At 38.4% G+C, this 27,605-nt stretch overlaps 1 protein-coding gene across 1 annotated transcript; it reads right to left on the bottom strand.

Moving 5' to 3' along the window:
* Window positions 1-1,924: 1,924 nt before the first annotated feature.
* Window positions 1,925-23,897, bottom strand: il1rl2 (interleukin 1 receptor-like 2). The gene is made up of 12 exons (XM_019277077.2): window positions 23,796-23,897; window positions 22,946-23,021; window positions 16,677-16,887; window positions 16,420-16,591; window positions 15,380-15,554; window positions 14,093-14,158; window positions 12,996-13,122; window positions 9,182-9,321; window positions 8,185-8,331; window positions 7,922-8,086; window positions 4,556-4,759; window positions 1,925-3,450 (listed from the first exon to the last, which is right to left on the bottom strand). The coding sequence occupies exons 2-12, from the start codon at window positions 23,010-23,012 to the stop codon at window positions 3,257-3,259; spliced, it is 1,668 nt and encodes a 555-aa protein (XP_019132622.2). The 5' UTR covers window positions 23,013-23,021; window positions 23,796-23,897; the 3' UTR covers window positions 1,925-3,256.
* Between the last annotated feature and the right edge of the window lie 3,708 nt (window positions 23,898-27,605).

The following is a 27,605-nucleotide window of genomic DNA, read 5'->3' as shown; positions in this document are numbered from 1 at the left end:
GCTAATTGAGCTTCAAGAAAACCTTGCCCTGCAGGAATCTCTCTGTGACCCTGCCACCTTTTGGACGAAGATGGCACCTGCAGGTGTCTTGCAGAAAATGGCCCTGCAGATTCTTATCATGTTTCCTTCAACTTACTCCTGCGAGTCAGCTTTTTCAACAATGAGAAAGAACTGGAACAGTTCGTGGAGGGGCTGCCGGCTGGCACCCTCGAGTGGGTGCGTTGTCACACGTCCTCTCCCGGGGCCAGGCATCAGAGGCGCGGCCAGCGTCCTCCGGCTGTCCCAGCCTGGCACCTCGCAAGAGACCCGCGCCAGTACCCGGTCCCCCACATTACACACCCGCTTGCCCCTCCCCTGCTCCTCGCACTAATGTCCCCTCTGTTTCTCTTCCGCCACAGGGTCCAGCCGCTACAGGCGCTGCTTTTAGCCCACAGAGGGTCCCTCGGGCAGCATGGCAGGAGTGCTGGAGGTGCGGGCAACCCGGACACTTCCGCCGCGAGTGTCCACTAATGGAGGTCGGGCAGGTGATCCGGGTTGTCGGCCCTCCGGCACCCTCCCCCGGTCCAGGGGAGACGTACAGCATTAATCCCTACTGACCTCAACATTAACCTTTGACTTCAGCAATTTCTCCACAACACCCTTTGAGTAGCTTTAGAAGCACTGGAAACGATGGCCTCCCGAACCAACTGGGGGCTACTAGTAGCAGTCCGTGGCTACCCTGTTGAACTCTTACCAGTGCCACACAAATGAGCAGAATTGGAGGAAAGGCATATAGAAGGCAGACTGGTCCAGCATGAGCCATGGCATCCTGCCCCAGAAGGCTGTTCCTCTCTATAAGTGAGTATCAACGGTGAAATCTACTCTGCCATATTGGCTCCAAATCATTGCCACCACCTCTGGGTGGAGAGTCCAGTCCCCCTGTAGGGTCCCTTGGTGGGATAGAACTTCCGCCACACCGTTGTGCACACCTGGGAGCTGTAGGCCATGAGGCTCATGAAGTGGGGAAATGCCCATGTAAGGTCCATGTGAGGCAGCACTGCGTCCATGTCCCCTAGGTACCGTCCGGTCTGCAGTCCCACTAGTGGGCAGCAGCCCAGTATCCCCTTCTGTTTCTGCAAGTCTCTTCTCACCAACAATGGCATAAACCTACAGTTCATACACAGGTTTTAGATCTACCTGCCCATTAATCTTACATTAAAGAGCCTAATGGAAAACAAAACACTGATCTGGAGTGAACAGATAAGGACATGCATGAGAACAGACAAATATGTCCCACTTTCGCAAGAAGCTCCACAGTTGATCTGCACACACACACTGACAGATCATTTTGCTTCAGGTGTTTGGGCTGAACTGAAACACTAACTGCAATCCAGACTTTATCTCCCAACATGAGTGACTAATCCAGTGACAGTTCAGTAATGAGCAGGAATTTGGCTGCTGGGATTAGCTGGCAACCAAGTTGACATTCATTCAAAGGAAATCTCAAACAATATGCAGATGGGTGGAAGAATGTGAGATTGATTGCAGAGACTCCACCCCTTAAAACAAGCCTCTGAGTAGGGAAAAAACAATCTCAGTATGCCAGTTTGGGCTTGTTTGTATAAGGTAATTATGTTTATTACATTACACTTCTCATAAATAAACTATCTCTATCATCTTGATTATTGCTGCATTTGGCTCCTTACAACACAACTCCCGGAAATCCATCCAATGCTGAATCTGTCTTGTTTTCGTGTTGTACGGATTCACTCGTGTTGATTATCTGAAACATTACAGGTTACATCACTTTGATGAGATTTAGGGAAGCTGTGCACAATCACTGTTCTTGGCTATTCACCAGGAAATACTTTTGGGACTGTTAGGTTTGGCAGTCTTCTGAACCCAAAAACAGACTGGATCGCACAAACTTGAACAACGGCTTGGAAAATGTCAGTATTTTATTTTATTTCTGAATGGAATAATCAAAACACTTAAGACTGAGTCTGGTTGTTTTCCATAAAAAGGCAGAACTTGGCAGGTCCCCAAACACCCATTGGCTTATCTGTATCAGGGTGAATTCCAGGTAATACGATTAAAGCATGCCAACCATAATAAATACAAAATTAGAAAGTGGTGTCAGGAATATGACTGTGAGAAAAACTCCCTTTCCATCAATATGCACCACAGTAGCACCCTGACTCTGTTTGACCCGAATGGAGTCAAGTAGTTAGTATCATTGATAACCTGTGATCACCCTACTATATCATGTCAAAATGGCTGCTGTGAAAAAGTTCTGTAGTCAAATATTGAACACATACAGAGAACAAAAAACAAGTTAAAAACATTTATGTTAACTGAAACACTGAGTGCATAATGTTTTCTGCTGGTGTGAAAGGAGAAAAGGGAAGCTGAAAGTGTGCTGATCTTTATCAATGTTCTTTCACAACATGTTTGTAGAGATGCTGGCGCTCTGTTCTGATCATTATCTAAGGACTGTAAACCGGGTGAAGCAACTTTTGAAAGGTTTTCGGTCTTTCTTTGAACCTTGTTGTCACTATCATGAAACATTTGCCAAGGTGGGAAAGAAAAGATAAATGTACAAAAATACTAAAATCAAACCAAGGAGATGAGAGCAAAGGATTGAAATCTGTTATCTGTGGCACAAAGCTGTGTTATTTGTTAAGTATTCTTGTTCTGTGCCCAGATAAAATCCAGCAGATGACCTTGATCAGTGTGAAATTAGCTGTGCACCCTAACATCTTAAAACCTGTGAATACAGCTTTAGAGAGTTTTAAAGAGTCATACAATCCTGTCTGTTGTATATATTTTTTAACAATCATGCTTATTGGGTTTATTTCTTTGACAAATTCAGTGTTTTCTACTTCCTGACACTTGGTCATTGCTCTATTAGCTCTAACTACATACTTTTCTAATGCAATTTCTATCCACAGAACTGTTATTGAAGTGTAATTCAGGGACACTTATTTGGTGCATGTCTTTGGACCATGGGAGGAAGCTGGAGAACCCGGAGAGATACCAACCAGACATGGAGAGAACATGCGGTTTTGAACGTGCAAGAGTGTTCGAGTTCATGTCTTACATAATAATCCAAAATAACAAGTTCCATTAGTTGCCTTCCCAGAAATTAATAAAATGTTGAGATCAACGGCTACTGTGAATTTACAAAGGTGTCTTACACCACATAAATTCAAGACCCATCTGTGAAGCTTTGAGAACCCCTAATGAGGGTCAGGATACAGGTTAGGGAATGAGTCGTTTAGACAATAGTCTGGAGTCTCCCTGCAGGCACTGAGGGCATGCGGTACCTCAGATTCTTCCAAAAGTTTCTGTTTGAGCACATTTTGTTAAGTTTGTGGGTTCCAGAGGAGGGTTTCTTCCACTTCAGAGATCCTTGTGTCCTCTTGATATAGCGCAGAGACTCTGGCAGGCAACTGTAATCCACCGGACCATCTGGTTAAAGAGAAAAGAATGATGACTTTATATTCAAATAAGCATGTTATGGTATAAAGTTATGAACATATTTATCTTATCAAACCTTCACAATAACCAGTAAAGCAATTTTAGGATGTTGCCCAATCCAGACCTCCTGTGTAGTTTTGCTCAAACTTAGAAACTCTGTGGAGTAAAATGTTTATGTCTACACTTGCAGCCTACACGGCTCAAAAACAGAGAGTAAACCACCAAACCTGTAAAATTACAACTAGTCATTTTTGGTCTGGATTAAATAAAGAAGTGAGCTTCTCTACAGTCATGATGCGGAAGAACATTGATGAAGATCAGCACCCTATCAGCTTTCCTTTTCTCCTTTCACAGCAGCAGAAAACATTATGCATTCAGTATTTCAGTTAACATAAATGTTATTTTTAACTTATTTTTTGTTCACTGTATGTGACAAAAGAACTTTTTCTGGTCTGTCCAGCTAAGATAAGTTAACCTGCTGCTGGTTTTCTGAAGAAAAGTGACGAAATTGTGAATTGTGAAAGTGTATTTCCCAAAATGTGAGATATTCTTATGAAGGGTAGGCCAGAAAACATATAAAAAAATAAAAAAATAGTGGCACACCACATGCAGTCAGAGCTGGCAAGGTGTAATTTGAGCTGATAAGGTTTAGAATGTTTTCTCATCTCAAGATGGCACAGCTGTTTTCAGGGAGATTTGGTGGATGTTGTATGGAATTTTATATGATGGATGCTTTCATTATGTTTAAAACTATAATTTTCATGCCAGTTTTGCTGTAGATCACAGCTGTTAGCCAGCTGGACTGACTCAAATAGATAATAATCAGCATATCTATTCTCCTACAGTGTACACGTTTAAGAGAATTCAAGTAGACTCACTGCTCTGATGCATTATAATCATAACAGAAGAAAATGTAGTTTGCCAAAGGACTTCTTAGATGTATGCAGCAAAATTTCAATCTATAGATAATATAATGTGTTTGCTTCTGAAGCAGTGGAGACTGTTCAGATGTATTAAAATGCATGTCATTCATGTATTTACTTTGCAATTTCTAGTGAGTTGTTGATTCCAGATGCTACACAAAGTCTTTCCTCACCGATTTCCACAAGAATTACTTGGAGGTTGTTCAGAGTCAAAGCGTCGTAAAGGCCAATTTTCTGCTCATAGCAGAACTTGTCTTGGTTATCACATAATGGCTCTTCCTCTGTTTCACCATGAGCGGCAGATATTTCCTCAGTCGACAGGATTATTATCAGTCTGCGGCATTGGCGCAGTGTAGCAGAAATGTAATCATGTACCGCTGTAAGAGATTAAACACAGGAAACACACTATGAGAAAAACATATTTCTGCAAGATAAACTTCCAAGAAGTCAGTTCTCTCAAACAAGAAGAAAAAAATAGAGGTAAATAAAACAAATGTAATTATCTCTAAACAGGACAAACAACTTTCACCAATAGTTTTTTAAACCTAGTAAACATATCAAGTCTCAAAGAGTACATTTGTCTGGAAATAAAAGGCTTTATGTTTAGGTATCATATCTAAAACCAGTACAGTTACACTACAAGGGTCCTTCCACCGAATCGGTACATTTTGCGTACATACTAACATAGGAGCCTGCACCAGCAGGTTTGAACCAGAAATGCTCTTGTAATGCTGTGTAACCCATTGGGAAATTAGGTGTTACTAAATCACAAATTATTTCCTTTCAGTGACAGATTATGTATTTTCTTGTCTTTTATTTCCACATTGGCTATTTCGTATTTAAGTCATTATTTTATCTTAACTCAGATGTCTGATTTTCAGTCAGTAAGCAAAAAACTTGATAACAAATAACGCAATTGGTTCAGGAGGAATGATTAATTACTTTTGGTGTAAAATGAAGTAAGTTGCGCCTTTTCGCTCAGGTTAGAGAGACACAGTCTAACGTGTGCAGAGGGAGACAACGGCGCAGAGCGAATGAATGAAAACAAGCTGAAATTGCGAGTGAAACGTTCGTTAATTAAACCTCACGTAAAAGAAGAAAAACTAATTCAACAAGCAAGAGTTGGAGAAACCTGACATCTGTTCATTGTTTATGCTTTTATTTTCACAAGGCCACATTAGCCAAGTGTTTAGCCACTGAGCAGTAGTGGAAAGTTCTGTTTTAGTATTTCTTTCATGGTAGAGCCAAATAAAAACATTTGTGTATGAATATATGTATTATTTACATTTTTCATTTAAAGTAAGCAATTATCCAGCTAAGGTTATACACTATGAAACTTGTGTGAATTACTCCCTTGTTGGTGTGCACGACCACAGGTGTCAGTATTGTGACAGGAATCTATATTCCTTACATGCATTATTCAAATACAGTGAGCATTTCATGTTAAACTGTAAGTGGTTTTCATAATCATCTACAATTTCAGTTATTTTACATTTGCTTATGGCCATTAAATAAGTTGTTTGTAAAATGTAAAAGTTGACATTTCATATGTTAAAATTGCAGTACAACAATTATCCTAAATTCATGGATTAAGGTTGTATTAAAATTGATTTTGATAAAGTTAAAGCTGTACAGTTAAAAAAAGTGGAATATATTTGCATATGTTTATAAGCCGTGTTATACTACACAGGCTAGGTTTTTTGGATACCCCTGGATTCTGGATCCTGGACTGGATTTAATTCTCTCCCTGACGAGGGAGATGGCGAGCCACCCATGTTGAGTACCTGGATTGAGGACTATTCATCTGCCCTTTTATCAGCGTGGTAGGATTGCGAAAAAGGATTTCAGGAGACGATTGATTTGAACTAAACTCTTTCATTTTGGGGGGAAAATATAATTTTTTTTTTGGTGCACCAGATTCAAAAGACATTTAATTGAGTAAAAGACCAGTCTGCTGTTGTGAAATGTTACAAAGCTATGTTTATACAATAATTTTGCTACAACCTAACTTTGTGTCCTGGTTACTCATGGTGGTGTCCAATTCAATTCATTAACCGTCCCTACGAATCTAGATTAAACTGGTCCAGTGTGCAACTATTGGTTACTCTTAGCTTTAACTATAAACTTGACTTTGACTAAATTAGTGTAGCATGAATACTTTAATGTCCGTCTCAACAATAGGACAACTGAAACCTCACCAACATGTCATACATCATATCACGCCGCCAATAATAACAATCACTTATTACTTACTTAGATTATTACAAGATGTATCATAAAATATAGTTTCTGTTCTGATTAAAACTAAAATTGGCATGGTGATTCCAAAATTTTTTCTAGCACGTCAATTTTTTTGTTTTTTGTTTGTGCAGTCACAACTGAGACAGTGCGGTGAGAGGTGTGTGCAGCTCCCAATAGATCAGTACTATCAGTATCTGCAAACAGAAAGCTAGCATAGTAGGAATTAACCTTGTAACCATGGGCATACTGTTGTAAGTTCTATTTGGTTTTATGCTGTTTTTGTAGTTTTCAAAGCTTGTAACTATTCCATCTTAGTGTTTTATTTACATAGGTATATATTTTCTTTGTTTCAGATCATGTCTGCTCCCGCTACTTCTCGTCATAAATGCCTAAACAACCCTGACTCCTTTTGCTATATTTGTGCTAGTTTCACCTTTCCAAGTCAGAGGAAAGCAAACATCAGTGCATTTGTCAAACAAGCATAGTTTTTATATTTTAAAGTAAAACTCTGTGATCAAGACAAGCCATGGGCCCCTCACAAAGTGTGCAAGCAGTGTGTGGAGAGTTTACGGGTGTTGACCAAAGGAACACGTAAAAAGTTGGCATTTGGTATCCCCATGGTTTGGCGAGAGCAAAAAGATCATTGCACAGACTGTTTTGGATTCCACACCCAAAAATTAGTTAAAAACAGCTGTCAGACCTAACTCAACAAAAATTGTGTTCCCCAGTGTTATTAGCTAATGTCAGCTCAGTTTGTTAGCCGGGCTGCCCAGAGTATGCACTGGGGAAGTGTTAGTATTGGTACCACATGGCATTTTTGGGCTTAATTTCTAGCTTCTTCCAAGAAGCCATTTCTTCTCTCTGAAATCACTGAAATTACAAAAAGAAATGCCTGTCGAATAATGTAATGCAACATTGCTTCCAGAGAGGTCAGTCTCAAGTTTGCATAGTTAGCCACTACACTCTGAGCTTCACAACGGCTCTTTAGAAACTTGTGGGTCAGAGATGTGACGTCCATGTTTTACACAGTCTCTGTAAGTATCCATAATTTTGATTATTTGTGAGTAAAATGTGCAATACCAACTGTACACCAAAACTGGTATTTGAGTTACAACCCTTTAAAAAAACACACATAATATGTAGATGTTTGGTGATAAGATACACCTTTTTTCCAACTGCATCCATCATGCAGATATGCTGTGTATAGGAACCTACTCGTTAAAGACAGAGATTGGCCTTGCAAATGTTTCATGAGGAAAGAAACCTATCCAACATGGAAAAAGGATAATGTTCCCGACCTTCTCCTGGACTGTCGTCCCTTCCTCTGATGTACAGGGAGTAGCCGTGTTGTTTCTCCAGCTGTTCAGGAAGGATCTGCAGGGCAAAGCTCTCTGCCTCAGCTGTACTCAGGGTGTCGGAATGAAGAAAACTCACATAGGCATCATAGACTTTCCCATCTGGAGCTGCAGAAAAAACAGCATATTGTTCTTTTCATTTGCCGTCATAAACGGTTTCTTTTTCTGTTTTCATTGTGGTTGTCACATAATACGGTAATACATACTTTGTTGTTTGGAAAAATGTTGCAACAGTTTCCTGTAAGCCAACGCCAGATCTACTTTAAATAAGAAGAAGGCAGCAGCCAGGGCCAGAACAGCCACAGAGGCCGCAAGGCAGAGAGCCACACGTGTGTGGAAGGCACTGTGGTCAACTTGGAGAGAGGAGGTGACAAAGATGAAAGAAAAACAAATTAAATTAAACATTTAAGTTCATATAAACAAAACTGCAATAAACAAGTGAGGGTTTCAGAAAGGATCCATCCTGTGGAAATCTCTAAGAAGTGTGTATAGTGTATTTGTTTCACATTTCAAACACAACGTTTGTCATACTTTACGTAAGTACTAAAATATAAACTAAGCAACCTTTAGAACTTTAAAACGTCTTGAGAGACTTGGGACCATATTGCATCCTGTTTAATTAGGTCTAGTGGAGTCCATGCAAAAAGAGGGAACGACACAATATTGTGCAGGTGGTCATGCTACTTTAACAGCCTCCTCTTCTTTAGCTGCAGGGACTTTCTCCTAATCAGACACAACAGCATCAGTTAGGTCCGACACTGATGTTTGGCCCAAAGTCAGTGCTCAAGTTCATCTCGAAGGTGCTGCTGTGTTAAATTCAAGACTCCTTGCAGATTAGTTAACTTTTGATGTGGACCTGGCTTTGTGCACAGAGCCACTGCTCAAACAGGAGACTTTGAGAATTCTCAAAACTCTAAGGCTGCATGCAAAAATATTGCTGCTGAAACATTATGATTTTGTAATTTCAGTGATATTTATGAATTTAATCTTATGAGTGAGCATTTCAAATATAAAAAGATAAAAGATTTAATCTGTATACTGTTTGCTGAAGTTAGATCTGATTCCAAAATGTCTTTATGACATGAGTTCAAAACAGATTTGACAATTTTTTTCCTTTGTGGATTAATATTGAAATTGATGTTACTGCATATTACTGTTTTAGTTTAATACAATATAGAATAAAAAAAGAAGATAAGGAAATACCTTCTTGCAGCCAAACATAGCCGAATTTCTCATCAGCTGGGCTCTGTACTTTGCACTGAAAGCGGACACGCAGGAACTTAGGAAGAACTTTAGAGATGGAGAGAGTGGACTCGACAAACACCTTGCCGCTGTTGTGAATACTAAAAGGGACAGGACAAATCAATCAGTCAAACTGTTTCAAAAAATTAGGCAGTTGAACAAGAACGTCATGAAAATGATATGTATGCTTTTATTCAAATTTAAATTAGCAACATTTAGCTAGTAGGAGTTTTGTTTTTTTGAATGATACTACAATCAGTGCAAAATGTATGCAGCCTATGTCAAGATAAGATTAGATTAAATTTGATTATGCTTAAGTTCTGGTTGCCAGATCCGGGTTTATGCAAGAATCCTGTGGTTAAATTAAAAACTATTTAATACCTTTTTGATACCTTCTAAATCTTTGTCTTAAATTTACTTTTTTTTTTTTTTATTTTACATCATTTAAGTATATTTCCCAAAAATAAGTGAGTATAGACAGAGAAGCTAGCCATGTTGTTATATGTTACAGGGTTTTCCCTTGTGGTAACACGTAAGCTAGGCGTAGACAGAGAGGCTATCGCAGCCACAAATGGCAGCTGCCCCAGACACCGGCAACCGCTACGGCAGGTAATGTGGTGGCTGAGGCTGCCACCTGCAGCAGGTTAAGAGATGAATTAAGAAAACCTTGCAAATTAATGTAGAAATCACATAATGGAAATGCTACTGCCAGCGAGTCTAATGCAACACTGAAGACTATTTTTTATAAAATAAAAAATAAGAACAAATGCCCAAAACAGCAGCAGCTGCCGTGGCAGGTCAGTGGCAGCTGTCAGTGTTTTTCCAAAAGTACTGCTGGAGCTAGATCAAAGTTCAGAGACTGAAAAATTACCTGCGTATGTAGTTGCAACTACTGTTCAGCATGATACTGTCATAATGAAGGTATACCCGTCTATACCTGTTTAACTGATGTATTGTTGTAATGTTTACATAAGAGTTGAGATTTCTATACTAACACAATTGCATTATGGACTGGTATAGTTTGCTGTTGTGTAACTATAACATTAATGTAAAGTGTCTGTTATTTGGTGAATTTCAGCCATATGCAGAGTTCAACTCACCCTTTTAGCATACTCATTGGCAAGAGTAAACTTGGTTAAATGTTGAGCTAAATAAAATACCTTTATTATTTTACTGTTATTATGTTATAATGTAAGCTGAGCTCAGTTTTCATTTAATGTTTACTGGCTTTTTTGTTGTTGTTGTTTTTGTTTTTTGTTTTGCTATTGTGTGCTGAGAGTATTAGGTAACAAGACTGTATAATGTACTTATCCATCGTCAGTGTGTTATCTACAGTAGATGGCATTAGTTTGGAGAAGCAGACAGGAGGATTGAAGAATTGATTCTGTTTTGAGGTATGCCTTTTTTAAGTGTATGCAGACAGCCATCTCACTGTTTTTACAGTGTTGACATTGTTAAATTGTCAAGTAGGATTTACTGACATGTCATACTGAACTAATTTGAAAAATAAACGTTTAATTAAAATGTTAATATGTATAAATTGTTTTATAATTTGTTTTAATTAGATATTTTAATTAGATACCGGAATAACTAAAGTCACATTCAGTTAAAGCATTAATTAAATATAGCAGATTCATTTTGTTGAATGATAGTCTTGTTTTCAGTTACATCTACTTAGCATTTCAATTATATCTACAGTACTCATTAGTCTAAGTGGTTTTGACTTAGAGCTACTATTGCATTGACTTATGATTTTGAATATATCTACTCAATTTTTTTAAGTCATGCTACTAAATGTAGTTATACAGATGTACCTAAAATTTCTACTTTACATTTTGTCTTACTGGTCTGATTGTTTCCACCTGTTCCCCATTACGCTGTGTATATACTGTCTGCATCTCCCTTTGTCCTGTGCCAAAGTGTTTCGTCTCTGTTCGTACACCCAAGCCTGCGCCAAGCCTTGTTCATAGCCTAAATCTGTTGGTTCGTGAGTTTTTGTTTCTGCCTCGTAAGAGTGATTTTTGGTTGTAACTTTTTCTTAGACTTGCTTTTGGTTTCTAGTATTTAGTTTAGTGTGTAGTATTATCTAGCCTCCACCTTTTAGGAGAGTTGTTTTGTTACTGTTCTTTATAGTATTGTCTAGCCTCCACCTTTTGGGGGACTCTTGTTTGCTACTGTTCTGCTAGTAGTGATTTTAGTTAATGCTTTGTAGCCTTTTGATTTTCCTCCTTGAAAGTGATTTTGATTTTGAAATTTTCCATAACCAAGTTTTTCCTCCTTAGCAGTTTTTTTTTTCAATATTTTGTGAGTGTCAAAATGTTTTACCAATAAAATTGAGTAGATGGCTGTTTTTAGTTTTCAGTGTAGATCCATCTACATAATTTGAATTATGCTACTTGATATCTGCTAAAGAAATGACAATGCATAAGAGTTCACCGCTCCACTCTAATGAAAACATCAAGTATACTTGACCAGCAGTGTCTTACAGGAGGATGCTTGTAAACTTTTCTTTTCAATATAATTTTCAGTCTATGAAATTAAACTTTTTAAAGTTTTACTCCAGCAATTAACCATGTACAGAACTTTTCAGTATTCAGTGATGTTGTAGCCTCACACTAAGCACAAACTTCTTGAGAATCATTACAGAGTTTCAGGGCGTTTCCCTAACCAGGATAAGTCACATTGCCGGAGTCCACAGCAGAGGCGTTGTTTCACACATGAATCAACAACAGGAGACTCTGTGTCAGACGAGTTCTCACATGTTGACTAAACTTGACAAACCCAGTTTTTTAAAATGACGTCACAGCTCTGTGACAACCGATGCTCCGTGTTTAGATCCCGGCCTGGTGTGGGTCACATCTGCCAGTGAAAACATCACCCCCCTCCTTGGATATAAATTGATCTCATAAATGGCCTCTGTGAACTCTAAATGATCACATGCTATTCTTTAAAAAAAAAAAAAAACTTTGCAATCAGACATTTAATTAATTAATTTTCATCAAATTGATTCACTACCTTCTAATACTTTTTAGAACCCTGCGGAAAACCCTGTAGATTTAATGGCTAACAAATGCTGTTCATTGGCTTTCAGCCTAATGCAATGCGGTGTAGGGGGCGTGGTGCATCAGCTGCAGAGGTGTGGACAGGGCTCGGGAGAGCAGCACCAGGTGAGGGGATTAGCACACCTGTAACCAGGTGTCTAATCACTCTTCCTCTTTAACACAGTAGTGTGCTGGACCTGGGGGGAGCTGAGAACGGACACAGACACACGACGAGACAGTAGCAAGAGCGTGGCAGTCGGCAAGCATTGTATAGTGTATTGTGTATCGAATAAATACGTGGTAAACTGTCATCCCTCTGTGTGTCTCTCTGCTGCTGAACTCATGGTGGCAACAGCTAACCCACACTCAGTTTGTGCAGTGTTTAGTCATTTAGCTGACGCTTTTATCCAAAGCGACTTACAGAGAAGGGAACAATCAAGATATAGTGTGATAAGAAAGCGTTAGTGCGGCAATAAGTGCTATGACAGTTCTTAGAAGAGTAGATTTATCATGTCCATTTGTGGGTAGTTCTAGGAGAGAAGGTCCTCTCTGAAGAGCTGGCTCTTCAGGAGTTTTTGAAAGGTACAGAGGGACGACCCTGCTCTGGTAGGAACCACCGACGGGGAACAACAAACGAGAAAAGTTTGGATTGCCTTGAGCGGACAGGTGGGACAGCCAGTTGTGTGTTTATCTTCCATGTCTATGTATGTGCATGACATGAAACAGAAACTCACTATCTCTTGGACTCGACAAGTTCCTTGTGTTCTTCAACGAAGTCTGAGCCAATAGTCCAATACACGGAAATCTCACTGTCCTCACTGAAGCCTATGTAGGCTAAACACTGTAGTTTCACTCTTTGACCTAGAAAAAGCAAACAAAAACAAAGCAACTGTCACTCTACACATCTTCATGTTTGATGAAATTCAGGTGAAAAAAGTTTTGGCCATGCCATTTTGGCATGAAATAGTCACACGTGTTTCCTATGATGCATGTGCCAACATGCACCACAGCAGCAACCTGACCCTTTTTGATCTGAATAGATCCTCAGTTGTATCATTGGTAACACCTGTTTACCTACTATTTCATGTCAAACTGGCTGCTGTGACAAAAGATCTATTGAGCCCAATTAATTGATAGCAAATGTCAGTTTCAAAATGATCTTCATTATCAGACAGGATTTTATGTAAAACTGGACATCTGTTATGTCTTTGACTGCATTACAATATGAAGAAATCCTGCATGTTGGTAGACTGTTTCAAATATGCACAAAACAAGCTCAAGTTAAACAAAGTATTCTTGCACTGGATTTGTTGTAAAGTTGATTTAGCATTAGGAATTAAATAGGCCTGTAGAAGTCAAAGCATGTAGTACTCATAAGAACACTAATCATTCATTCTAATCATCTGGTAACCAGACCACTGGTTTAAAAAGTTTGTTTTTGGTTCTCCTTCACTGCTGCTGAAGAGGAGGCAGTTTTGATTCAACACATTTTACACTATTTCTCACTGAAATGTCTATTCAAACCCTATTATGCCATCTACAAGACTGTGTGTGTGTGTGAATGTGAATACTAACTTGAAATCTTCCTTCAGACAGAAGGACCACTGCGGGTGTCGGTGTTATCTCCTTGTTTTACAAATCTAGTCTGCATTCTTTTCAAGCATACAGTTTCAGGACATCTGTGAAGTTCTCCTTCATTTAACTTGTATTAATTCTGCAGGAAACTTTCTCTTGATTGCCATGTCAAATAAACTAAAACCTGACAGATGTACGGTACACTGTGACAGTGGTTATAATATGGGTTATATGTGTATATATAAGTGGTACTTGCCTACTTCAACCATGACCACCTCCTGTCGAGGGCGCACCAGCTCGATATCCACAAAAAAACCTATAACTATAAAAATAATTAACTTTATTTATATAGCATCTTTAAAAACAAAGTGCTTTACAATACTTACTTACTTTATAATTCCAGAACACAATAAAAACAAATCATAGTAATAAGAATAACCAATAAAACATTAGAGAAAAATATGATATTGAACATACTTTTTTTTTTTTATATAAAAGTACGTTTTTAAAAGCAAATTAAAAGTTGAAACAGAGTCTGCAACCCTGATCCCCTCAGGCAGGTCATTCCACAGTTTTAGAGCTCTTTCTGCAAAGGCTCTGTGGATATATTTGGGCTGTGAAACAACCAGGAATGATGCATCTGAGGATCTCAGGGAGTGAGAGGGTATGTAGGGCACTAAAAGTGCGACTAAATAACTTGGGGCAAGGCCTCGCTTTAAAATTAATCAGTAAAATCCTTAAATCCACTCTGTAGACAACCGGTAGCCAATGTAAGTGAGCCAGAAAACATTCTGTAATTAATAAAAACACACGATCAATGCAAGAGAAAAGAATACATAATGCAATCTACTAAAAATGTACCAAAAAACTAAAATGACAAAGATAAATTTACTGCAGCTGTAAGAAAAATGTACAAATGTACACATATTTCAGATAAAAGGCATTATAGATAATGTAAATAATTACATCATAACTAACTCTGACGTCAAATCAGGAGAATTCAATGAAACATCACAATAAAACAATAAAGAATGAAGTGTTCAAGTGATCTACAGTGTTGGAGAAATTGCTGAAGTCAAAGGTCAATGGTGAGGTCAGGAAGGAAAAAAGTGTTCAGGAGCCTCTGATGTCTTATGCTGTATTAGACACTCTCATAGTTCATCAGAAGTGCCTGAGTCGGTCTCACATTCTGCCGACTCATCCTGGTGGATCGACTTTAAACCCCAAGATAACACCACAAATACTATACGCCCAGAATTAGTCAAAGAGAATGTTTTTAGTCATGGAGGTGTTATTGTCAGCATATTCTAGTCTGGAGACACAGATGTCTGTTTACGCAGATTGGAACGTCAACAACAGCTATCTATTATGTCTAGGAAGGCAGCAATAGGTCTCTTTGACCCTGGCCACCACAGTGTTGAGATAGACTGGCACCTACTGTTCTTAAGCAAAGCCAAACGATTAATACTGCTGAGGACCTCAAGGCCCACACGGAAACTTGTGTAACCTAAGGATAGAAAATTCCATAACATACAGTACATACCATCATTAATAGTCAGCTGAATGCTGCGTGCAGAGGTGTAATTCTTGCCATCCAGGCTAATGTCTACCAGGCAGGTGTATTTCCCAGCATCCATCTCTGTCAGTGCAGGCAGTCTCACGAAGCCATCCTCATCCACAGAGATAGGCTCTCCTTCCCGCTCAATAGGGTTGCAATCCTACAACGACAACACAGACTCTGATTCATTATTCATTCCAAAAAATTAGACTGTAACAAGCTGGGAGCCATGACATAATCCCCCATAAATCCCCTTTTTTTACTTTTTCCAGAAACACTGTTCCTGATGTGTGCAAGAGTTGCATTTATCAAGCCAACAGGTTTACAACAGATGTTTCTGTTTACTCGTCATTCTTTTCCCTCTGCTCGGTTTATAACTGGTTAGTCTGTGTGAGGACAATAAATGAACAGCACACTTTATTTGTACTAAAAATCAGACTGAACTAGTGTAACTGTCCTAGAGACAGGTTTCATAGGATTGTTTATATTATTTCATGGTGTACAATTCATAGTTGATAAAGACATTGAAAAGAATTCAAATGTAATAAATGAGTTTGTTAAAAGGGTGATATTTAACTGTAAAATGCACTGTTTAAGTTAAGTTAGATATTTCAAGCCTCTTTTCTAAGGTTACGTTGTTAATACAGATATTATTATTTTTTACTTTGTTTCCCAGCATGCACTGGTCCTATGTTGCTGTGGCTACAAAATAAACAAACCAATATGACAAAACAAATATGAGCGATGTAAAATGTTTCTGTGATTTCTTCTGAGATTACTTTTCTGTTATGTTAACATGTTTGAGCACCTGAAACATCTTAGACCTGAAACTGTTTGTATTCATATTTCTTTGTAGTTTTCACGGTGTTTGATGATGAGAAAGAGAGAGAGAGAGAAATAAAACGTCACAAGACATCAGTATGATCCGTGGCCATCCTTTCACTGGACCAGTGTAGTTACAACTAGTAAATACCTAATAAAAAAAACAGACATAAAGAAAGGCACATAAACAGCACGTGTTCAACCTTCATCCATCGTATGGTGCTTGTTTTATTCAGTCTATTCAAGATCTCTTTCTGTTGGCAAGGAAGACCTCCATTGACTCTCTGGGAGATAGATATGGTCTCAGGTGCATCAGGACACTGTTCACTGGACACTGATACAAAAAACTTCATCCACGATAATCCAGTGCCGTCCCTAAAGAGAAGCAGGTAAACAGTGAGACAGCTACAGGTCAGGTCAACTGAGATCATGTAGTAAAGTCATACAAGTGTTTCTATACCTTTTCTCACAGGTGTAGGATCCATTATGAGACATCTGCACGGGTATAAACCACAATAACCCCTCCCTGACTTCCACTCCAGCAGGCAGGCTCAGGTTGTCCCTTCCCCATCTGCTCCAGGTCACTTTGGTAGAAGCATCAAGGATGCTGCACCTCAGCACAAAAAGGTGGCCAATGCTTACATGGTAGGTCTCTGTCTCCTCACTGTGGCCTGAATGTGACAGTGCAAGGAGAGACCAGTCATTTGTCATTTAGTCCCACAGGGGAAAAAAAACAAAAACATTAAGATATGAAGTGAATGTATGGCATTGCTGCTGCAACAGAACAGTGGACAGAAAAATTGATTTTCTGATTTTAAAGCCTCTCTCTGGTAAGACAACACTTTATTTGATTTTAATTCAATCATGTCCATGTGTCTCCCTGAGCACCACAATGTGACCAGTTATATATTATTATATTATTATATATTCATAAACTTTGAACTGGAACATTTCCCTACATTGACTAATAAAGAAGAATCTGCAGAATTGGTGAAAGTTATAAGGTATGGTCTGTAGCTCCATGCAGTGTTGCACAGATTGCTATAACACCATGTTTTTTGCCCCACTTTTTCAAAAGAATCAAAGAGCATTAATTATTAATTAAGAGAAGAAAATGCTTCTCTTTTTAAACCCAAATTCCAGTTTATGTCCAAGACAAGACAACAAAAGCTTTGAAATGAAGGAACCCGTAGTGAAAATCTAAAAATGACTGTGAACATTTACTACCCATACTTCAAAAAAAAGTAATGTGCAGTGAAATGACTGTTCAGTGGCACTGTCCCTATTTTCAACTGTAAAACAGTGTACAGCACAGCACACACCTCCAACCTCCAAAGAAAGATGAACTACTAGTTGATGGCTAATGCTATGAACTTTATGTTTTTGTTTTTTAATTTAAGAAATAAAAAAAGTAAGAACATTGTCAGTAACAACATGCTTAAAGTGCATGTTACTATTTCCTTTAGAGGTAGGTCTAGGTCTTGAGAGTCTAGAGTTCTACATCCTCATGCTTTTACTCTCACCACCACATGGTGGCACTGCTGCACACATTATAATGTTGCATTGGAGCAAAGCCGCTTGAGTTTTTTTGAGGTTAGTTAAAGTCGGTTATAGTGTATAACATATAGGTTGTATGAGTGTTAATAGAGTTTTGTTTGTTGTGTTTGTGTTAATATTTCTGTAGTTTATTAACCAATTATGATCCTAATGGATAATGAGAACTTTTTCAAATGGTGGGCTAACTTAACCATGTTGTAGCATTATGAGTAAGTTGGTGGAAAGGAGCAAATTAGGAAAAATAAATATTAAATATTTCAGTGGATGAAAAGAGTGAAATAACAAGAGTAAAGCAGAAGGCAGTGTTGATGTTGTTAAATAGTTGGTGCATGACAAGGCCGGAGTCCAATCCAAAGAATACCAAGATGAGCCCTGGGAATTAGTATGGCGGTGGATGCTTATGCACAGAGAAAGGCAAAGAACAAGCACAAGGTATGGCAGCTAATTCTACTGCCACCTGCAAATGTGTATTTCTAGCTTGTTTGTTTGCAGCAGTTTGCCAGTGAGTGAAAAAACGTGTCTTGAATGAGGCCGACAAACTGAACCAGGTTGAAGATGTTTCATCAAGCCAACGCAATCTAAATCTAGAACTGACATTAAGAATTGACTTTGAAACACAGACCAGAGATATCAAGCACGGATCCCATCATCTGACAATAATATATGGCTGGCTAAAACAGCAAAAAAAACTGTTGGCAGCAGCAGTGAGCTCAGACCAAAGGGATCAATAAAGTATCTATTGTAAAGATGAAGCCCTGTTGTTGCAGCGCTATTACAGTCCCAGGTGGGTAAAGGTAAAAATGACACTTCCCATAAAGATACAGCCATGGGCCAGAGATGTTTAATAGGTTTGATATAGTATATTTTGCACATAATATGTTGACTGCAATCATTTGCACACATTACATCCCAACAGAAAAGCTTTTCATTGCTTTTTTGTTGGGATGTAAATAGATTTTTTAATGTTCTTAATTTTCATGCTTTTAGCCATGGGTTTTGGTTCCCCCAGCAAGACCCTGCCCAGCATTCTGACTCAAGATTTCAAAAAGAGATCATCTGTGAAGTGAAGTCAATGCGCAAGTCCCAGAAACTGCAGTTCCTTAAATGGCCACTTGATGTTGCTACAGCTCGAGTCAATCTCCATAAGCCCCCATATTAAAAATGTCCGACTTCACAGCAGAAATAAATGTTTACAGTCTGGTACAAAAATCAGTTTTGCTCTATAGCTAATTTACTTCTTCAAGACCACTGTAATGATGCTGAATTTCTATTTAGCTCAACAGATTAAATTATATTTAGGCTTTTAAGTTATGCAGGGGCAGTTGCTGAAGCATCAGCGTAAGCGTCAGTCGTTGCATTCAGCCTTTTCTGCAAGTAGCTTTGGATAAAGGCGTCAGGTATTGTAAATGTATGCATAATTAACAGAGTGGCCATTTTGATTGACAGGCGGTTGCTCTTACAGGTGTTTTATTTGATCACCGAGGCAATAAATCAATACAAAAAAAAAAAAAATCCAAATGAATGTGCCCCTACAAATGAGACTAAGCTGTATTTCAGCTTCAGATATTTTAGCCATTATTAACTGCTCTGTGTCAACTGGTATTTTTCCTCAAATTTTAAGCATGCCACTTGTTATGTATCAGAAGTCTGGATCTTGAGCCAGAGACTAAGTCCTGACTCCTGCAACATTTCATAAATTAAGTCTTATCTTCAAAGAAGGCACCTGAGAGCTTCAGAGCTGAGTGCAGCAGAGGTTTTTATTCTCTTTACAGAATATAGAACCAGATTTCGTTCATGAAGAAAAACTGTTTGTTTGTTTAAAACATCATCTTTTATAATAGTGCAAAATTGGTACCACCCATTTTCAAGATCACATGATTCTTAGTATCCAATCAAATTATTTGAGCTGGGTTTTCTAAAACTGCTGGCATAGCATATATCAAAACTGCTTATATAGCATGTGCTAACCCCCGCTCCTAGTTTGTTCAAGTTGATTTCACTTTTCATGTGTTCTTGACCCCAATTTCTACTTTGTGTCTATGTTTTTTGCCTAGTGTTCACATTTTCTGTCTCGTGTCTATGTTTCCTGCCTCATCTGTGCTCCCTTTTCCACACAGTAAAGTTTCAACTTCTCTACCGCATTTTTGAAAGTTACAAGAATTGAGTTGACTGCACTATTAATTGAATATTAATTGTGATTACCATTTTGGCCTTCTGCTTCAAAACTTGTGAAACCTTGCTAGAAGTACCTCTGTCCTCTGGCAAGATTTTGTACTTCTTGTGTAATCACATGAATGTATAGTTACAGAACTATACATTTCTGTATGTTTTATCAGTTACTGATGTTGTATGCTTTACTCTACTTACTGATGATACAAGACTACCATTGTATTATTCATCAGGCAGCCAGTAGTTGACCTTCATTTTATGACTGAATGAAAATGATCTTGCGGAGACAGAGAGGTTTGGGTTGAAGTTGTCAGTTCATCAGTTGACTGAAAAAAAAAAAAAAAAAAAAAACATGGCCAAGCTGCAATAAACTACTATAATTGTTTTCAAAGGAAATTAAATTTTTAGCTTTGGCCTCCCATGTAAAGATGTCTTTTATTGTATAACTTCACAGCTGAGTGAGCAATTCGAGTAAGCAATTTCCTCTGTGACACAATGCTGACGTCTTTCAGGTAAGAGACTTCCTGGAGACTCAACCATAACCATAAAAGTGTGAAAGTAAATGACGCAGAACTTACTTACACTGAAGTCTCTGTTTACTTATATAATGAGATTGCAAAATGACTTAAATGTTGGAGAAATTCAGCTGGATGTTGGAGCAGATTAAGTTTTTGCCTGATGCAGCGTTCCTAGCATGAGGGTGCACACGGCAAAAATGAAAACACACACAAAAAGGAGTCCTGTTTGTCATGTGGGCACACTGGAAACTTTGACACGATATAATTAGTGGACAGAGCTACTGGGTCTGTGAAGTGAAGCCAACATGCAAGTGTCTTAAACTTCCATTCTTTCTGATTAGTAGCAGGGGCAGCTCCATTGGATGTAAAAAGAAGTGTGATTGCATTGAGTAATGAGAAAATTAACCACTCACTTTATTTATTAACTGAGTAACTGGCCATTTAGAGTAAATTACACTAATATTGCATATTTATTGCTTACTTTTGTAGTACAGTAAGATTACATTAAGCCTACGTTGAGCTTTTCCCTGTATTCTGTTCCCATGTTAAAATCCACGTGAAAGCTGATTTTGACAAAAAGTATCTTCCTTCAGCCCCCACCGAATGGGTTTGCACCTCTGAAACAAAATAACAGAGCTATAAAAGTATTAATCAGTTCTATCTACCATATGAATTACAGTATTTGTGGTGTTATCTTGGGGTTTAAAGTCTATCCACCAGGAAGAGTTCGGCAGAATGTGAGACTGACTCAGGCACTTCTGATGAACTTTGAGAGTGTCTCTAATTCTCCTTGGCCAAGCGTCAATAAATAATACAGCATACAACATCAGAGGCTCCTGAACACTTTCTTCCTTCCTGACCTCACCATTGACCTTTGACCAGCAATTCCTCCACAACACCAAGCATCAACCAAGGTCAATGACACAAGACATAGCAGCCAGCTAATATTACTTACTAGTTCAATAGCAAGAAGCCCAGCTTGACATCTTTCTTTCAGCCTTTTATTTCACCAAAGACTAAAAGTCAATCCCACATTTACTCTTATCTGGTGGCCTCTTGCTGGGTCACTCACTCCTTTTTTCTTCACATTGTCGACAGCTCTGTTTCTGGCATGACAGCAGCTTCTGTCCCATCAGCATTTGCCCAACCCCAGGGCCTAAAAAACCTCCTCTTTTCCATGGTCCAAAACGGCTATGGTACAAACACTAACACTCCCCGATGCTCGGAGCTCAGTCTGGCTATCCCAGCTAACAAAATGAGCTAGTATTAGCTAACATTATGTACAGCTGACAGCAGTTTACTTTCTATGAAGGAATTCGGTAAATCACAGAAAGTTAATGCACAGAAGCCACAGGACTGCAGAGGCAAAACCAGAAAAGATTTTCTCCATTAAATATGATCCAGTTTCACCAAAATCAGTGAAATAGTTGGTGGTGTGTGACTAAGTGTTACGTACTTTCCGTGGGTGATTTTACCCGGAGCACATTTTGGAGCACGCAGTTTTACAGGACAAGAACAGACTTACAGCCCACAGAGTGGGAATGACAGAAACACTATTCACCTGATTACAAGTCAGTGTACACTCAAAATAGATTTAGGCCAAAATGCAGGACTTATTTTTTGTATTTGAATTGCATGGAAAATTGCCATCCATTTGAATTACATAATACTATGTAATAGTACTAATAAACTCAATGTGCTTCCACTACACAGTAGCCAGGTTTATGCATTAATTATTAATAAAGCCAATTTGTTTGCCCCAACCCAACAGTTAAAATGAATGCAGTTATTTTGAGTTTATTAGTACTATTAACAAATCTTATTACTTGCTTCACTTTAAGTTTGTTAATTTATATTAAAACTAGAGGAGAAGCCACAGAGACCATTTGAGAGCTTTGAATTTTGTTTCTCTTTAAATCAAAGATAAATTATCCACATATTGTAATGTTTGTGGATTACTCTGCTTTTGTGGTGATATTTTGTTATTTCATAATGACACTTTGGCATTAATAAATATTAAATAGACACATTATACTTATAATAGATACATTTGTGAAAGCTTTAATTGTCACAATCATGTTACAAACAGTTCATCTTATTATCTGTAAAAATGTATGCTAAAAACCGGCAATATTTGCTGGAGATCTCACTTTTGAAGGAAACAACTAATGCTCGACCCAAGATCTCAAGTGCTGGTTTAACAGGTTATAAACAGCAAAAGCAGCCTTGTAACACAAGGCAAGTCCTATGCTGCAACCACCAGCTAATCATTTAATATGTGGTTAAAATCAGTCATGGTTTTTAGTTTCACCTATTGACTGGAAGTGAAAATACTCAAAGCTATGGATCAGCAAATGTTGTTATGTATGTTTGTTATACATGTCCTGTAAAGCAGCCAGACTCTAGTTTTAAAAATGATTCCTGACAGTAGAAGCTGTTTTTAGTCTGTAAAGGACTCTGAAGAGTCATTATGATCAGTACTCACTGTGTGCCACAACGATTGCCGGAGACAGCAGAGCAAACAGCAAGGAGATCCAGCCTGCCACAACCATAGTCCTTGTCTGTGGAGGCAAACAGGTTACATTTCAAGTCCCATGAGATTTCTCAGGCATGGCTCATGTTCTCAGGAACACTGACTTTCTACAGCAACTAAGATTTCTTGACACGTTTCCTGACAAGGAAATTGACTGAACAGATTGGTATAAAGGGAAGTGAGAGTTGCAGTTTAAAGAGCTAAGACAAAGAAGGCAGGGCTCAAACACTCCCGGTAAAGTCCCAGGAAGTTCCACGGATTGTGTAGGTTTTATGTTTGTTTATGTGGAAAAGGTCAACCTGTTATATAAGTTATATATTATGTTAGAGTTATCGCTGTTACTCCTGATCTCTATCTTTCTGAACTGATTCAGCAGTCTGTCATTCATTACACTACCCTCATTCTTAGTTTGCAGTGTAGTATTCTTACAATACTATTGTTATCCTGGAGAAAATTACAATTTAATTAATATAGTGCATTTACATCGATTTGAAAACTGTACGTTATAAATTATTATCAATTCAGCACTGAGTACCAAAAGGCACAAAACCAACTGCGGGATTAGTGTGACACTATCAGAGATACTGTATACTATAGGAAAACCACACATATAAAATTGAGTCACTGTGAAACCAGCTGCTCTGAAACCACGTAGAGATAAATATAGACAAACATAGATATAGATATAGCTATAGATATAGATATACTACAAGGTATTTACATACATACAACACACAGTACATTTTTTTAATGGGTACATGAGTAAAGAGCAGACTTAATGTGAATGATCATTTGAACTTACCAGGCTGAGCGCTGCGAGTTAAAGACAAGGCTGCTTGTTAGGCGCACTAAGCTTCTGAGAAGGTGGTGCCTCCTGTTTTCACAGCATTTTGCTGTCCTCTTCCACTAAACCCTGCCTGAAATTTCCCTGCAATAGAAAAAAAAGTACCACTTGCTTTGCAGTACAGGTCTACTGCAATGATTCATCCACCCTGTGCTCAAATGTAGGCCATCAGACCACATTTGTGCTACATACTGTAAAATACACTCAAAGATTTTTTTTTAGGCCACACTCACACTTACTTTTTTTTAATGTATCTCAATTGCATAGAAAATTTCCATCCATTTGAATTACATAGTTTTAATGTAAAATAATGAAATAAACTTAATGTGAAGCAAGTAATAAGATTTATAAACTATAATAATGAGGGCAAAATTAGATAATAAACTCAATGTACTCACACAGTAGCCAGGTTTATAAAATAACTATTACTATTTATAAGTCTTATCACTTGCTTCACATCAAATTTGTTAATTTATAGTTAATTTATATTAAAACTATGTAATTCAAATGGATTAACATTTCTATGCAATTGAAATACATAATTGGCCAAAATTTTTTGACATTAGCTGTATATTACCAAAAAACTGCTGGGTGAGATGTGTTCAGGTCCTCTCACACGATGCTCAATTCATTTTCAATTAAACGCTTGAGCCCAATAGAGCTCAATGCAATATGAATTTAAAGTAATTCAAAAGCAGTACAAGTATAAGTAAACCAAGTAGTTCCATGGAGTTCCCTTGGTGTCCTCCTACAACTTCTACCTGATCGCTCCTTCAACTTTGTTCACTATTACTTCATCGTTCAGGTGCTTTGGGTTCTTTCCATCTCTGTTTTATAATGGAATCAGTTTGGCTTCTTCTCTGCTTTCCATGTCAAATGGTGTTCACAGATTTGGCTTCCCTGCCAAAATACACCATGACCTCCTGGTATGAAGGGAATATGGGAATAAAAGGAAGGGGATATGAGAATTAGTTGTTTAAGAAACTACAAAGCTACAGTGGGATGGCACTTTATCATCTTCAGGCCAACCCAGGCCAACAGGAAACAAAGTGGTTCATGCATACATCTCCACTGTCCATCATCAGACAGGTCAGACCAGGAAAGATGCTTGCTGGTAAAAACAAAATACACGTAGTCAAAGAAGAGAAGCGAAACAAACAAACAGTCTGCATGTTGTGAAACCTCTGGGTGGAGGTAGAGAAACACAGAAGCCTTCCATTACCTTGTCCTTACCTTGTTGGTGGAAAGGCATCTGAAAGAAATAAATAATGACCATAAGAAAGAAAAGATTCCATTCGACACTTTGAGAGTGCAAGCAAAGAAGTATATGCTGTGTCGGTCAAAATATGCACCTTAACCAGCATGCCCTTGTTTTCAAACCCACAAAATAACAACAGTTCAGGGTAGGAACCCAGACTGAAAGACTCATTCAGAAAGAAACAGAGCCAGCCACAAGGTGGAAAGGATACCACCCACAGGTGGAGTTACCATGTCAGAAGGAGGACTTGCAGGAGCAAGAGATGAGTCAGAGGTCCAAGAACCAGAAGCTGTTCAGTAACAGATATTGTTAGAGGTACAATATGTGAGATATTTACTGTATTTAATCATAAAATAAATATACTGTGTCATCAGAGATTAAGGAAACATGCTCTACTGAAATACAAGCTTCTTGATAAATTACAATAGTCAGTATATTTGCAGGCCGTCTGTTTCTGTTTTGTTCTGTGTGTTTTGATCCGGCTTGGTAACTACACGGCTCATGCCGGAGCTCCTTGTTGCCAGGTATGAAACGTACTACAGCCATGGAAGCAAATAAAGTGGATAAGCGTTAGATTCTGTCTGACCTAAGAAACTCCATGAGCAGACACATGGTAAAACACAGTAAATATTGGAGATGATTTAAACGATAAAGACATTTAGAGTCCAAAAGGACGCAGAACACCTCATCCTGACCCATGGTGCATCGTGGAAAGTGACAAAGACATAATCATCATCGGTAAAGAGCTACTTGGCTCTTACTGGCTGAGAAGGAGGCTGCTTTCCTGGGGGAAGTGAGCTGTAGAGTTTGTTGGAAAGACTGAACGGGTGGTGGAGTGATTGGCAGCCACACACAGTCCACCTACTTTGGTCCATATTGTCCATATGGTCCCATTGTCCATATAATCTCTACAGACTGACCCTAATTCCTACTAACTGAGCTCCTGGACTCTCCCCTCCTCACCAGTGTGGTGATCAAATATATAATCAACAGCTTCAGTATATTGATCTTCCATGGTGCTGCCACACAACGAACTGTAAGCAAGGCATCAAAAAAGCATTATATACCAAGGCTACAAAAAACAAGTTCAATATTATTGAAACTATTGAAACTACTGTCCATCTGAATGTGGATGTACCTAATCCCGCCATTCATTGACTGGCCATTTTTGACTGGGAACACCAAAAGTTTAATAAAACACACAAAATTGTATGCAAATGAATATAATTCATTTTGTGTGTTGAAATCCTCTTGGTAGACAAAGTCATGAAATCTTGGCTCAGTCTAGTCAAGTTAACAACATTTTTCAGAGATAAAACTTTTAAATCGGTCAAATTTGACCAGAACACAACATGAGGGCTAGAGGAGTTCATTTATGCTGAACTTTACCGCTGTAAAACAGTTAGAAGGTAACGTCATTGCTCTCTCTTTCTCCCTGTGTGTGTTTGTGTGTGTGTCTCTCTCAAACGGACATAAACCAAATGAAACTTCTTTTTGTCATTATTTTGCAGCACAGACTCAGACGTAGAAGCTGCTTCCTGAAATAAACCTTGTTGTGCTCGTTTTGCCCTTATGGAGGTTCAGTGTCCTCAATGCGGCAACCAGCGTCAGCTGCTGTCTGGGGAGGGGGCTGAGGAGGGAGACTGCTCTCCAGTGTTTTGAATTTGAGCTGCAGTGTCAAATCTCACGTATTGTACCTTGTAGAGTCCTATAGTGTAAAAGGGTGACACAAGGTATTATGTAACTAATACGTCAAAGCATGTATCTATCTATCTGTCATTAGTCACCTGTATATATTGTCACCTTAGTTTGTCACCTCCTTTCACACTTTTTAATAGACACTGTCAAGATTGAAGCAGTGGGCGTGAACTGTTTCTCCTGTTTTTGGTTAGGTTAGGAAGTGACATTCAGCAGTTGTCTTTTTGTTGTTTCCTTTGGAGTAAGGTTCAGGTAGCTTCCCCTAAACAGCAAACTCACTCCGAGGAGAAGATTCATTGTCAGTTTGTCTATATTATTTGTGTCTTTGTAGTTGCTTGTTCTTTGGACTATTAATATGGGCTCGTTAATAGTCCATGTTACTAATCCTGCATCTCCATGTTACACTCCCTGCACCCTAGACGGGGACACAACAGACTAAAGAAAAAAACAAAAACAAAAAAAAGGACTAAAATGTGCAAAACTGATACCACAGTTTTCTTTGTAAATGTCAAATTTATTGACAGCATTCAAGCTTTTATACAAAGACCCTCATCAGGAGGCTTTTATAGTGCTAAGAACACAGTTTGGTGGTTTTATCCTCATATGAACTCCTCATATGTGCCTTATAAATAATATTTAAAAAGAATAACTAATTTCTCATCATTTTCCTCCCTTGGCTGTTGTCCTTCAATAACAAATAAACAGCAATACATTTTAGATGAAACTCAGTGTGCTTGACTCATTTTACTATAAGATATTTCTTTCTTTCTTTTATATTTCTTTACATATTTACATTTTTCATCATACATATG

This window comes from Larimichthys crocea, chromosome XVIII (genome assembly GCF_000972845.2).
Source record: "Larimichthys crocea isolate SSNF chromosome XVIII, L_crocea_2.0, whole genome shotgun sequence".
Taxonomy (NCBI): domain Eukaryota; kingdom Metazoa; phylum Chordata; class Actinopteri; family Sciaenidae; genus Larimichthys; species Larimichthys crocea.
Note: the sequence above shows the minus strand (reverse complement) of the source record. Positions and strands in the feature narration are given on the sequence as shown.

Coding starts and splice junctions, on each gene's coding strand:
- il1rl2 (XM_019277077.2), bottom strand. CDS start 23,012: ATGGTTGTGGCAGGCTGGATCTCCTTGCTGTTTGCTCTGCTGTCTCCG. Junction 16,888..22,945: donor GGCAATCGTTGTGGCACACA/GTGAGTACTGAT, acceptor TGTCACATTCAG/GCCACAGTGAGGAGACAGAG. Junction 8,332..9,181: donor CTATGTTTGGCTGCAAGAAG/GTATTTCCTTAT, acceptor CCTCTCTCCAAG/TTGACCACAGTGCCTTCCAC.